The sequence below is a fragment of the Stenella coeruleoalba genome, assembly GCF_951394435.1.
Source record: "Stenella coeruleoalba genome assembly, chromosome: 18".
Classification (NCBI taxonomy): domain Eukaryota; kingdom Metazoa; phylum Chordata; class Mammalia; order Artiodactyla; family Delphinidae; genus Stenella; species Stenella coeruleoalba.
The window spans coordinates 67,172,086-67,185,617 of NC_137164.1; the positions used below are offsets into that span (position 1 = coordinate 67,172,086).

General features: G+C 35.7%; 1 protein-coding gene across 1 annotated transcript in view; it reads left to right on the forward strand.

Moving 5' to 3' along the window:
- Positions 1–13,450, forward strand: part of TM9SF2 (transmembrane 9 superfamily member 2) — a 57,676-nt gene extending 44,226 nt beyond the window's left edge. The window contains exons 13-17 of the mRNA XM_079902837.1: positions 1,561–1,720; positions 3,487–3,638; positions 4,852–4,963; positions 8,456–8,627; positions 12,761–13,450. Of these exons, the coding sequence (XP_079758963.1) occupies positions 1,561–1,720; positions 3,487–3,638; positions 4,852–4,963; positions 8,456–8,627; positions 12,761–12,828 (664 nt within the window). The 3' untranslated portion in view covers positions 12,829–13,450. The remainder of the gene's footprint in view (positions 1–1,560; positions 1,721–3,486; positions 3,639–4,851; positions 4,964–8,455; positions 8,628–12,760) is intronic.
- Positions 13,451–13,532: the final 82 nt, after the last annotated feature.

Consider the following 13,532-nt stretch of genomic DNA (forward strand, 5'->3'; position numbering starts at 1 on the left):
TCCAGATTTAAAAAGAATTTAATGGAGAGAGAAATGCTCCCTTCTATTAATAAAAATCTCATCTCTGATTCAAAACCAACATCGTTTAATGATGAAACACTAGAGACATTTTCATAAATCACTTTTAGGACTTCAGTTATTTAAGTTCTAGTTACATTAAGACATGAAACAAAAAGAAAGGTGGAGATTATATTATTATTTATTGGTGACATAATTTGTATACAGAGAACATAAACAAATTTGAGCTATAAACTTGTAGAATTAGTAAAAGAGTTGGGCAAAATGGCTAGATATCAGCCAATATTTCAAGATTATGAATACCACCAGTTGCAAGTGAAACATCTTAATGGTAGTGGTAGTTGTGTGGGGAAAAGACTATTCACAGGAGTATTAGCAACAGAAAAACTTTGCAACACCTGAAGTAACTTCTCAAAATAGAGACAGTCCATATGACAAGTCTACAAAGCTTGTTAGAGATACATACAAATTCACCATGTTACCTGATGAGAAGACCAAGTGTTGCAAAGGCATTTGGAGGGGTCCTGTGGCTGCCAGGATAGAGAACACAGAAGTAGACCATGTATACACAGAAGCATGCTAGACATGGCATCACGAACCAGAGGAACAATGTAAAATGATGCTGGGACAATGGATTTTCCACATGAAGGGAGAAAAATTCTCTTCTTACCTCACACACATGAAATCAGTTCCAGGTGGATTAAAACCCAAATGTAACGGGTGTAACAATTAGACAAAAATTTAGAGGAGTATTTTTATGAGCCCGGGTTAGGAAAGGCTTTCTTAAGTTACACAAAAGGTAAAGGAAAAAATTGATCACTTTGATAACATTAAAAACTGTGTGTGGGGGGGCGGTATACAGAAGTGATTATAGTATTATTACAGCCATGTTTTAAAAATGTGCTCATAGAAGAATGACTGAAAGGGACGAAGTACACATATGTTTGGGTTCTTAAAAGTCATAAACTAGGAGAAAGGTATTTAACAAGGAGTTAGTTGCTAGCGTATATAAATAACTCACATATGTGACTTTGCAAAAGCCCTGCGACCCAAATGAAAAATGAGCAGTGGGGCTTCCCTGGTGGTGCAGTGGTTGGGGGTCCGCCTGCTGGTGCAGGGGACGCGGGTTCGTGCCCCGGTGTGGGAGGATCCCACGTGCCGCGGAGCGGCTGGGCCTGTGAGCCGTGGCCGCTGAGCCTGCGCTTCCGGAGCCTAGAAAGCCAACAAACACAAGGATGCTCAGCTGCAGTTGTCAATAGGAAATGCAAATTAAAACAACAAAGTTAACAATCCCAAGCATGATGAAAATATGGAAAGAGGTAAATTTCATAAGCTGCTGGTAGGAGTTTAAGTCAGGCAAAACCAATCTGAAGAGCAACTCGGCAGTTTCTACTGAAGTTTTAAATTCACATACCCTATGGCTCAGCAGTTCCACTTTCCTTGTGTATAACACAGAAATCATGATATTAACTACATATGATTGCTACTATATCATTTTGCTTCCACGTCAGGTTTTACCCAAAAACCTATTGTGTCTTTCAGGATTGTGTTTGCTGACTTCTTTATAATGAATCTGATTCTCTGGGGAGAAGGATCTTCAGCATCTATTCCTTTCGGGACATTGGTTGCCATATTGGCTCTTTGGTTCTGCATATCTGTGCCTCTAACATTTATTGGTGCATACTTTGGTTTTAAGAAGAATGTAAGTTTATAGGTGTTAACTTATTCAAATGAATCTCAACTGTGGAAGTTAGCATGTGCCACCTTAAAAGACATAGGTATCTAAAAGATACAAACTAGTCCTGTGGGATCTGGATTTCATAGAAAATTGATGACTTCCTAGTTTGACTGCAGTCCTTCTTAAAATAGTACTCAGAAGAGTGTGGTAGAGAGAGGTTATGGATGTAAACTTAGATTTCAAAGTTTTGTAAGTAAATGGAAATGGAAGCTAAAATGGATTAATAGGAAATGAAATGCTAATTTAAACTAATGAAAAATTTGAATGTGTTACATTAAAAATAATTACTTTTTTTTAACCTAAAAAGTACATGCATTTTTTTCTTAGCCATAGTGTTTCTAATCTATATTACTTAACTAAGTAAACTGGGTAAAACTGAGTATGGGTTAGGAAGTGAAGCTGTAAGAAAAGCGACTATACAGTAAGAGTAGCAATTTTTTTAATATGTAGCTTTGGAATAAATTTTATATGCTTACCTGCTAATATTTGATTTTAAGAAATATTATAATCAAGTCTCAGTCCCTCCCTCCAGTCTTTCGGTCTCCATCTCTGCTGCCCCCTTTCTAACCTCACGCTAAGAGGAAAATGAGAATTCTTCAGTGTCCTCCTCTAACTCCACTTCGCTATCTTTGCTCTCCTCTGAAAGTATCTCCACAAGGTTAAGAGAAATTACGTAGTGTAGTACACTTTGTGAGGGGACCTGGAAAAACCTTGGAAGAAACTTATCTACTTTGACTTTTAAGAGACTTCAGAGTCTCCACTGCACCTACCATGCCAGGCTACTAAAAGATTTTTCAGTTCTTTGGCATTTTGTTTAATTCATGACTTAAAATCTATATAGCATAAGTAGTAAACTGATATGGTTTGAAATTTTTTTAATTAAATAGATTAAATAAGTACTTAAAATTCTAAAAATATAAAAATTGAAGAACGATTTAGTGGGTCTCTGCCTATATACACATATACCTACATGTAAAATAATCTAGTCCACAGGAGTATAATCTCAATGAGAATATCAAGTTTTAAATTTTGATATGTCATCAGAAAACCTATAGAAGTATGTTTTTGAACTTTTTTGCAAGGAAATGAATTTCTGCATATGTACTCTTTTTTCCTCTTATGTAACTATGTTTAGGTACTTTAGGTTCCATTTGTTTTTATACTACCATGTAATGTGTTACGAAAGGGAGAATAATTGAGAACATCACCAATAATTTAGGATTATAAAGCTTCATAGAGCCATTCATTATCTTCTTCGTGTTCTTAAGTCTTAGTAAAATTGAGCAATTTTAATAAAGATGACACTGTCCATCTCCAAAAAAAATACATTGACCACAGTTTCAGAACCAGCTGATTTCTTACAGCAAGTATGTAATTAAAAGGAAAAACTTAACTCTACCTTTTTATTAAGTACTATTTTCTGAGTACTATATTATCTCCTTCTGTGTATTCCTTACTTTGTCTGAAGCCATTAGTCATTGGATCACTGCTGGAAACAGTGGTGGCTTGTTCCAGAAGACAGACTGAATATTGTACCTGATGGTATCTGGTTTGTTGCTTCTAAATACAAATGTCATCTGGATGACTCAGGTAGACTGTGTCGCCATTCGTGTCATCATGGAAGCTGAGAAAAAGCAGGCAAATAATCTAGTACAGAGAAGAATTTTTTCCTTTCTGTACTAGATTATAGATATATAATTATGAATCCTTTCTTTTGTTTTTTTCTGAAGGCCATTGAACACCCAGTTCGAACCAATCAGATTCCACGTCAAATTCCTGAGCAGTCCTTCTACACAAAGCCGTTACCTGGTATTATCATGGGAGGGATTTTGCCCTTTGGGTGCATCTTTATACAGCTTTTCTTCATTCTGAATAGTATTTGGTAAGCTAAGGACTAAGTCAAGTCCTCTTATTCCCATTCCCATTATATGTAGTACTAGCTTTCTCTTTTTGTTTATATGGATTACTATTTATACCTGATAAATGTAAGCCATTCTCCAATTATCAGAAATCTTAAGAGACAAAGGTTATCTTTTCAGTGTGAGAAAGAATAATTGTGATAAGTTATTATTAATCAAGTGCTTATTATTTCTTACTTAATTCTCAGACCTCTGTAAAGTGGGTATTATCCCATTTTACAGAGGTGAAAATGAGATTTTGGAGGTTAAGTAATTTGCCTGTGTCACACAGCTACATTTTCTATATGGCAGAAAATTAACCTAAATCTCTCCAAATCTGTGCTCTTTAATAAGTCATCTGTAGTGCTTCAGAGGAGATGCTCTGAGCTCTTGATAGAGTGTATTCAAGCCAGCATTGGAGGAAGGGTTGAGCTAGACAACTTTCAAAGTCGTTTCTTGGGCATCCCCTGGTGGTCCAGTGGTTAGGACTCTGCACTTTCACTGCTGAGGGCCTGGGGAACTAAGATCCCACAAGCCGCATGGTACAGCTAAAGGGGGGGAAAAATCACAAAGTCATTTCTTATCCCAAGATCCCTTCATTCTCTGATTTCTTGTTCGAATGGGAAAGCACATAGTGGCAATTTCGAGCCTCACTGTTAGGGTGTGTACATTGCAGTATATCATGATCCTTATTTGATCGCATTGACATATGTTACAGAAAGTGCCAAGGTTCCAGGTAGCATTGTCAGAACTAAATTGGAGCTTTTTAGTAATTAGAACTTGTCTTTCATTCCTGACCGTTAGTGTTTTTTCCAAATTCAACTGATTTTTATCATATATGATAAGAAACAATATGTACCAAATGTAACCTTTTCTTAGTTTGGCTCTGTCTTCATATTAATTTTTTAATCAAATTTGTCTGACTCACGAGTAGACAGATTGGCTAAGCGTATTTGAATAAATAAGAGTTTTAGGTTCTCCCTCAACAGGAAGGCAGAGTCCAATAGCACTGCTGCATCCTTCCTCCCCTTGCCCCGCCCCTGCCCCATCACTGTCTAAATCTACGAGAATTTGTCTTTGATTAGTTGGGACAAAAAGCAAACATTTTCAGTTCAAGAAAAATGAGAAGAAGATTGTGTCATTTACTGTGTCAAAGAGAAAATATTTATAGCTTCATCTTGACATGTTTGATTATAGGTCACACCAGATGTATTACATGTTTGGCTTCCTGTTCCTGGTGTTTATCATTTTGGTTATTACCTGTTCTGAAGCAACTATACTTCTTTGCTATTTCCACCTATGTGCAGAGGTATGTATTAGCAATATTCAATTACGTTAATTTGTGGACAGTATTTATAATTTTGGCATAAGGCCACTTTGAATACTATTACAGTAAGACCCCTACATACGAACGAGTTCTGTTCCAAGAGCGCGTTCATAAGTCCAGTTTGTTCATAAGTCCAACAAAGTTAGCCTAGGTACCCAACTAACACAGTCGGCTATATAGTACTGTACTGTAATAGGTTTATAATACTTTTCACACAAATAATACATAAAAAACAAACAGAAAAAATAAATCATTTTTAATCTTACAGTACAGCACCTTGAAAAGTACAGTAGTACAATACAACAATTGGGGTACAAGGGCTGGCATCAAGTGAACAGACAAGAAGAGTTACTGACTGGAGGAGGGAGGGGGAGGGGGAGATGGTAGAGCTGAAGGATCGTCAGCAACAGGAGACGGAGGGCAAGCTGCAATTTCACTCACGCCTGACGCTGATGGCACAGGTCAGGTGCTGGTTCCTTGCTGGAACCAGGTGCACATTCGCATCTTTGAAAGTTCTCAACTTGAAGGTTCATATGTAGGGGACTTAACTGTAATTGAAGTGATTTCTGTAAATATGTGTTATTAAGGTAGAAATTGACCTGTATTCCTAAATCGAATGTAGCCTTCTTTAAGATTGAATTAAGATAGTATCCTAATTCAGTATATTTATTTATTTAGAGCTTAACTTTAAAATGTTAATTTCCTGAGAATAACACATTTTGCTGAATTTTTATTCTTTAACTGTCTGACTTTAAAATTAATATTCTTTTTTTGTGATACAGACACTGGTAGACTGAAAATTCAGTGAAAATAAACATTTTAAGTGGAAAAATTCATTAAAACATTTCAGAGATTACATTGTTATGAGTTATATACTTGGCAACATGGTGATGTGTGTTGGTGTCCTTAGGTGACTTTTAAAGATTTAGATTGTGTTAAATCATTCTTTTATAGTTGTTTTCTATACAGGAGATAAAATCTGACTTTGTTAAACTTGAGACGCTTTTTTAAAAAATTGAGGTTAAGTTCACATAACATGAAATCAACCATTTTAAAGTGAACAATTCAGTGGCACGTACTACATATACAGTGTTGTGCACCCACTCTCTCTGTCTCAAAATATTTTCATCAACCCTAAATAAAATCCCATACCATTAAGTAGTTACTTCCCGTTCTTCTCTCCCCTTCAGACCCTGGCAACCACCAATCTGCTTCTGTCTCTGCAGATTTATCTGTTCTGGATATTTCATGTAAATGGAATCATACATTATGTGTGACTTTTGTGTCTGGCTTCCTTCACTTAGCAGAATGTTTTAAGGTTCATCACACTGTAGCATGTATCAGTGCTTCATTCCTTTTTATAGCCAAGTAATATTCCATTGCATAGATAGATGTACTCCAGTTTGTTTATTCATTCATTCATTGATACACATTAGGTTTGTTTCCACCTTTCGGTTATTGTGAATAGTGCTGCTATGAATGTTCGTGTACAAATATTTATTTGGGTACCTGTTTCCAGTTCTTTGGGGTATATATGTTGGAGTGGTATTGCTGAGTCATACGGTTATTCTTTGTTTAACTTTTTGAGGAACCATCAAACTGTTTTTTCCACAGTGGCTGCACCATTTTACATTCCTACTAGCAATGCACAAGTGTTCCAGTTTCTCTACATCCTTGCCAATACTTGCTATTTTCTGGGTTTTTAAAGTATAGCCATCCTAGAAGGTGTGAAGTGGTATCTCACTGTGGTTTTGATTTTCATTTCCCCAATGACTAATGATGATGAGCATATTTTCTTGGGTATCTTGTTTGGTGAAATGTCTAATTCCTTTGCCCATTTGTAAGTTGGGTTGTTTATCTTTTTGTTTAATTGTTAGAGTTCTTTCTATATTCTGGATACTAGACCTTTATCAGATACATGATTTGTAAATTTTTTCTCCCATTCTGTAGGCTGTCTTTTCACTTTCTTAATGATGTCTTTTGCACCAAACTTTTAATTTAGAGGGTCCGATTTATCTATTTTTTCTTTTGTTTCTAAGAATTCATTGCTTAAATCCAAGGTCGTGAAGATTTACCCCCATGTTTTCTTCCAAGTTTATGGTTTTAGATCATTGATCCATTTTGAATTAATTTCTGTATGTGGTATTAGTTAGGGGTCCAACTTCATTCTTTTGCATGTGGCTATCCAGTTTTCCCAGCACCTTTTGTTGAAGAAATTATTCTTTCCTTATTAAATGGCCTTGGCAACCTTGTTGAAAACACATTGGCCCATAGATGGTGTGGGTTTATTTCTGGAGTCTCAATTCTGTTCCAGTGGTATATATGCTGTTTTTATGCCAACACCACACTGTTTTGATTACCATGGCTTCATTTTACGTTTTGAAATTGGGAAAGGTAAGTCCTCCAACCTTGTTCTTCTTTTTGAAGATTATTTTGGCTCTTTAGGGCCCTTTGCAATTTCCTATGACTCTGAGGATTGGCTTTTTCATTTTTGCTAAGAAGGTTGTTGGAATTTTGATAGGGATTGCATTGAATCTGTAGGTTGCTTTGGAGAGTGTTGCCATCTTAACAATATTAAGTCTTCTGATCCATAAAAGCAAATGGCTTTCCATTTATTTAAATCATCTTTAATTTTTTTTTAGCAGTGTTTTGTAGTTTTCAGTGTATAAGTCTTTCACCTCCTTGGTTAAATTTATTCCTAGGTATTTTTTTCTTTTGGATGCTGCTGTAAATGGAATAATTTTTTAAACTTCCTTTTCTGGATCGTTCATTGTCAGTATATGAAAACACTGATTTTCATGTTGATCTTGTACCCTGCAACTTTGCTGAGTTCATTTATTAGTTGTAGAAATTTTCGTGTGTGGATTCTTTAGGATTTTCTAATCTTGGTGTACTTTTGAAATATATATATTTTTTACATATTCCAAAGGGTAAGATAGTGAAGTATCTTTTAGAAGATCTCTTGCTAAGCTGTAAGCCACTTTATGTAAAAGTAAGAGAAGCTGTATTTAAAAACCTACCTTATATAAATTGTTAGTAATAACTAAAAATGGGTTTCAACCAGGTTTTTTTTTTGAGCATAATCTTCCTAATATAGAGATGACTAGACTATAAGTAATACTAATTTTGAATTATGTAACTAAGCTCTTCGTATATTTCTTTTCTTTTTGGGAAACATACATTTTAAAATATAGCCTAATGCTTCATTATTCATAAACTGTTTAAGATTTTTCTAAACGTTCTTAGCCAGTCTTTAAGTAGTTCCATCAAAGGTAGAGGGTGCTTCTCAGCACCTTTAGTGAGGAGAGAAATTAGCAAAGTTCAGTGTGAGAAAGAGACTGGAACCAATAGCAAAAATTAGATTTGGGGTGCTATTTCACTTAGCTATGTTTGCTTTATAACTTTATTCCAGTACATGTTATCTATTAATTGGAAAGTATTTCTTGATCTTTCATTTTTTTCTTTTCTACCCAGGATTATCATTGGCAATGGCGTTCATTCCTTACCAGTGGCTTTACTGCAGTTTATTTCTTAATATATGCAATACACTACTTCTTTTCAAAACTGCAAATCACAGGAACAGCAAGTACAATTCTGTACTTTGGTTATACCATGATAATGGTTTTGATCTTCTTTCTTTTTACAGGTAAGAATTAGAACGAGTTATTTTTAGTCAATAAGTTTTTAGGCAGATTACAATTATTTTAACTTGCATCCAAATTACAAGTTCTTAGGCAAATTACAATTGCATGAAAGCTTGTGGCTACTCAGTGCTCCTGTATTTAGTTTTGAGTGCAGCTAAGCATAGTTTGGTCTGCCTCCCTGTGAGGTGAATATCGGTAAACCGAAGGTGAGAAAACAGAACCTAAGGGAGAAGACTAAACGGGGTCCATTGTTGTGCTGCAAGTACAGGGGCATCTCAACCAGTAGTTCTCAAGGTTTTCCCCTGTTAATCGCTTAGTGGAACAGTCGTGCTTCTGCTCATTTCAGAAATAGCATAAAAAGCTCTAACTACCTAAGTTTAGGAGTAAGTAGAAATTGAGGCCGTGAAGTCAAGATGAGATTGAGAATAAATGATATCAAGAAAAGATAATCATAGGACATCCCTTATTCCAGAAGTTTTAAACTACAGTTTTATATCTCCACTTTAAAATCCAAGTACCTAATGGGACACAGTGTGCTTTATATTGGTATTTCTATGTGTATATCTTCTCTGTCTACCTAGATAAGTTTTCTGTATCTCAGAGCCCTGTGGGTGCTTGGTCAGCATTTGTGGAAGGGCTACACCAAAAAAAAAAAAAAAAGATTGGAGGGACCTTTCTTTGTCATAAAAAATGTACATCTAAAATTTTATCTAAGATTGTGTTGCATGCTATGTGAGGAAATATAGGAGTCAAAAGAAAAAAACTTAAAAATTTTTTTTTTTAAGTTTTTATTTTTGGCCTCACGGCATGTGGGATCTTAGTTCCCCGACCAGGGATCAAACCTGTGCCCCCTGCACTGGAAGCACGGAGTCTTAACCACTGGACCTCCAGGGAAGTCCCAGAAAAAAACTTTCTAAAAAATTAGAACTTTTCTATTTTTTACTCATCTGTTAACATTTAAGAAAATTAGGTAGAGTTTTGAAGTACCCCTGTTGCTATGTCAGTATGTAACAAGCTTTAGGCACTTACATCAATTCTGTACTGCAGGTCGTTCATTGGTCAGACATAGTGGGGTAGGAGTTGGGGGGTGCATATCTTGATGCTATGTGATAGATTTAGGTCCATAGCCATAAGTCTTAATTAATAAATGTCTGTAAAACAGTAATAGCCTGTGAAACAAGGATTACTGTTTTTGTGCATCTGTATTTGTGTCCATGCATGCATATATAGAGTAATTTATTCCTTGCTACACACAAAAAATAATGATCTTGGTGAACGTCTTGTTGTTTTTCCAGGCATATGTTATAAAGATAATTTAACCATCACCTGAACTTTATTGTTCTTGATATTTAAAGTGTCATATTTTTACTTACTTAGAGTAAAACAAATTTTGTAATCTAAATTCTGGAGCCACATCAAATTGAATCAACCAGTTAAGCCAGTAACTTTTAGTGTATTTCACTTTGTGGAAAAGGTTCTCTACATAGGAGTGCTGAGCCCTTTCAGTGTCTTGCATTTTTCTGAAGTGGGGACATCCATATTTATTTCAGGACTCTGAACTGACACCTTTTATTTAAGTCAGTCTATTATACAAGACAAAATAATTGTTCTGTCACATAAGGAAAGATACCACTTTTAGTATGTACACTATATCTATTCAATATTAAGAACAAAATAAAATACTAGCAGTATTTTGTTAAGAACAAAATAAACTTAACTTTCTTAGGGTTGCTAGTATGATGATAAAATGTTTTTTCTCATCTTAAAATACCTTCTATTATCTTGAAGTTCTTGCTAACCATAAGATTGTTTAAATATATTTATGTTTTCACCATTACTTTTCCAAAGTTAACCCCAACCTCTTCCCAAGTCTTAATAATGACCCTTTGAATATCCAAAAGGTGTATTTGTGTGTCCTCCAAAACACACACAGTGTGCATGACGTGCACAGAGTAGGTACTCGGTACATGTGTGATGTGAGAATAATAACATTCATAACTTCTGTAGTAATGGCCCATGTATAGTCTCTTGGCTTAGAAAATCTACTTTAATACTTTCTGTTTATATTACATTTAAAACAATGGTGAAAACTGTTGGAACTTTAAAGATAAAGCTTCCACAAGGGGCATGTATATATCTCCTTCTGTATTCTTCTGCACCCCTACCTATTGACTATTTCTCAGGGGGTAATCTTGGAAAAAAAGCTATGCCTCAGCTTTAAAAATGGGTTAGTTTCGGGCTTCCCTGGTGGCGCAGTGGTTGAGAATCCGCCTGCCAATGCAGGGGACACGGGTTCGTGACCCGGTCCGGGAAGATCCCACATGCCGTGGAGCGACTGGGCCCGTGAGCCATGGCCGCTGAGCCTGAGCGTCCGGAGCCTGTGCTTCGCAACGGGAGAGGCCACAGCAGTGAGAGGCCCGTGTACCACAAAACAAAAAAAAAAAAGGGTTAGTTTCACAATTTAATATATATTCTCTTGCAAAACAGAGTCTCTGAATTTATGTTTAGTAAATCTAAGCATGGTATAGTTTAAAAGAATACTACACTTGAAGTCAGAAAAAGTGAATTTGAATTCTGGCCTTTCTTACCAGCCACAGGCCATTAGACAGTTACGTAACCCCTTGGAGCCTCATTTTTGTCACCTATCTAGCATTCAGATTTTTTGGAATCTAGAGGGATGAAAGCACCTGAAAATTAAGGCATGTATTTTTTCATGAATCATCTCATTTACTGTAATAACAGTCTGTGGAGATAGGGCAGATAAAATTATCCCTCTTAAATAAGATAAAGAAATGGGCTTGGAGATTCCAGGTGTCTAATCCAAAGATGATACACACAGCTCATGACAGAGCTGCTCTGTCCTCCAGTACCACACCACCTCTCATTTCAGAGGGGGTGTGCCTTTGTTACTATTCTAATCATATCACTTTCAACACATTGTAAAATCTTTTTGAGTTATTTTATTATAATTCTTTGAAAACTGATCCTTCCTGCTAACTGTACTTAGAAAGTATCCCCATTTAATTACTCTGTGAATCTGATATTCTGATATTTAAGCCATTCACATCATATGTTGAATTAATTAAATGGCAGTTTTCCATTTTGTGATAAGAAAATATTCTTTCTGACTTACTTCACTCTGTATGACAGACTCGAGGTCCATCCCCCTCACTACAAATAACTCAATTTCATTTCTTTTTCATGGCTGAGTAATATTCCATTGTATATATGTGCCACATCTGCTTTATTCATTCATCTGTCGATGGGCATTTAGGCTGCTTCCATGTCCTGGGTATTGTAAATAGTGCTGCAATGAACACTGTGGTACATGTCTCTTTTTTTTTTTTTTTTTTTTTTTGCGGTATGCAGGCCTCTCACTGTTGTGGCCTCTCCCGTTGCGGAGCACAGGCTCCAGACGCGCAGGCTCAGCGGCCTTGGCTCACGGGCCCAGCCGCTCCGTGGCATGTGGGATCTTCCCGGACCGGGGCACAAACCCGTGTCCCCTGCATTGGCAGGCGGACTCTCAACCACTGCGCCACCAGGGAAGCCCCATGTCTCTTTTTGAATTATGGTTTTCTCAGGGTATATGCCCAGTAGTGGTATTGCTGTGCTGGGTCGTATGGTAGTTCTGTTTTTAGTTTTTTAAGGAAGGGTGGGAGAGAGGTGCAAGAGGGAGGGGATATGGGGATATATGTATACATATAGCTGATTCACTTTGTTATACAGCAGAAACTAGTGCAACATTGTAAAGCGATTATACTCCCAAAAAAAGACGTGGGGAAAAAAAATGAAAATATTCTTAAATAGAAAAGTAAAATTGGCATCCTTTTCATCTTCAATTTTAGCCTTTTCCATGTAATAAGAAAAAGAATATATTACAGAAAGCTTTCAATAATCTTATAGCATAAAAAGTTTTTTTCTATCAATTTCTGTAAGAAATTTGATTTGAATTATTCTGTAGTTTATAGTTCTGTATATTTCAAAAAAGTTCACGGATCTATGGGATATTCCTGTTAAGTAATGATTTATAGTTTTGTGACTTTTTTTAAGGAACCAATCATTTTAAGCCTGTATTTTTGTGTAAATCATGAAGCTGCCTTTGAAAAGGGATTTATTTTTGTTTTTTCTTTTATAGGAACAATTGGCTTCTTTGCATGCTTTTGGTTTGTTACCAAAATATACAGTGTGGTGAAGGTTGACTGAAGAAGCCCCGTGTGTCCAGTTAAAACAGAAATAAATTAAATTCTTCATCAACGAAGACCTGTTTTTGTGACTACCTTGAGTTTTATCAGACTTATTGGCCTAGTAATCCTTCAGAAACAACATAATTCTAAATACAGCTCTCCTCATACACCTGTCTCCACAGAATGTATTATCAACACTAAAACATTTGTATTGTGATTTGATTAAGTATATATTCAGTTGTTCTCAGTGAAGAGCAAATTTAAATATTATGTGTATTTGTAAATATAATAGCTATAAAATTTTCAGTACTTCTAGTGACAAAATAGAAGAGGCCATATTAAACAATACTGATGAAATACAGGACAGTTCATTGTAAATAGGATTTTCTAGGCTTGTAGGTGGAAAGAATTATTTTTCTTTGAAGGAAGTAACTTTTTATCATGGTAATTTTGAAGGATAGTTCGTATGATGTGTATTGGGGGGATGTGGCTTTTAAAAAAATCTTGTCTTGGTTGTAACTGTTCATATCTTCTTTTCTGTGTTGACTTCATTATTCCCATGGTATTGGCCTTTTAAACTATGTGCCTCTGAGTCTTTCAATTTATAAAATTGTTATCTTAATAAATATTGTAAAAACATCTTCATTGCATATTCATGGAGATTCTGTAAATCCATTTACCAATGGTGTTTTTAATGATTTATACTATTATATCAGATTTTAC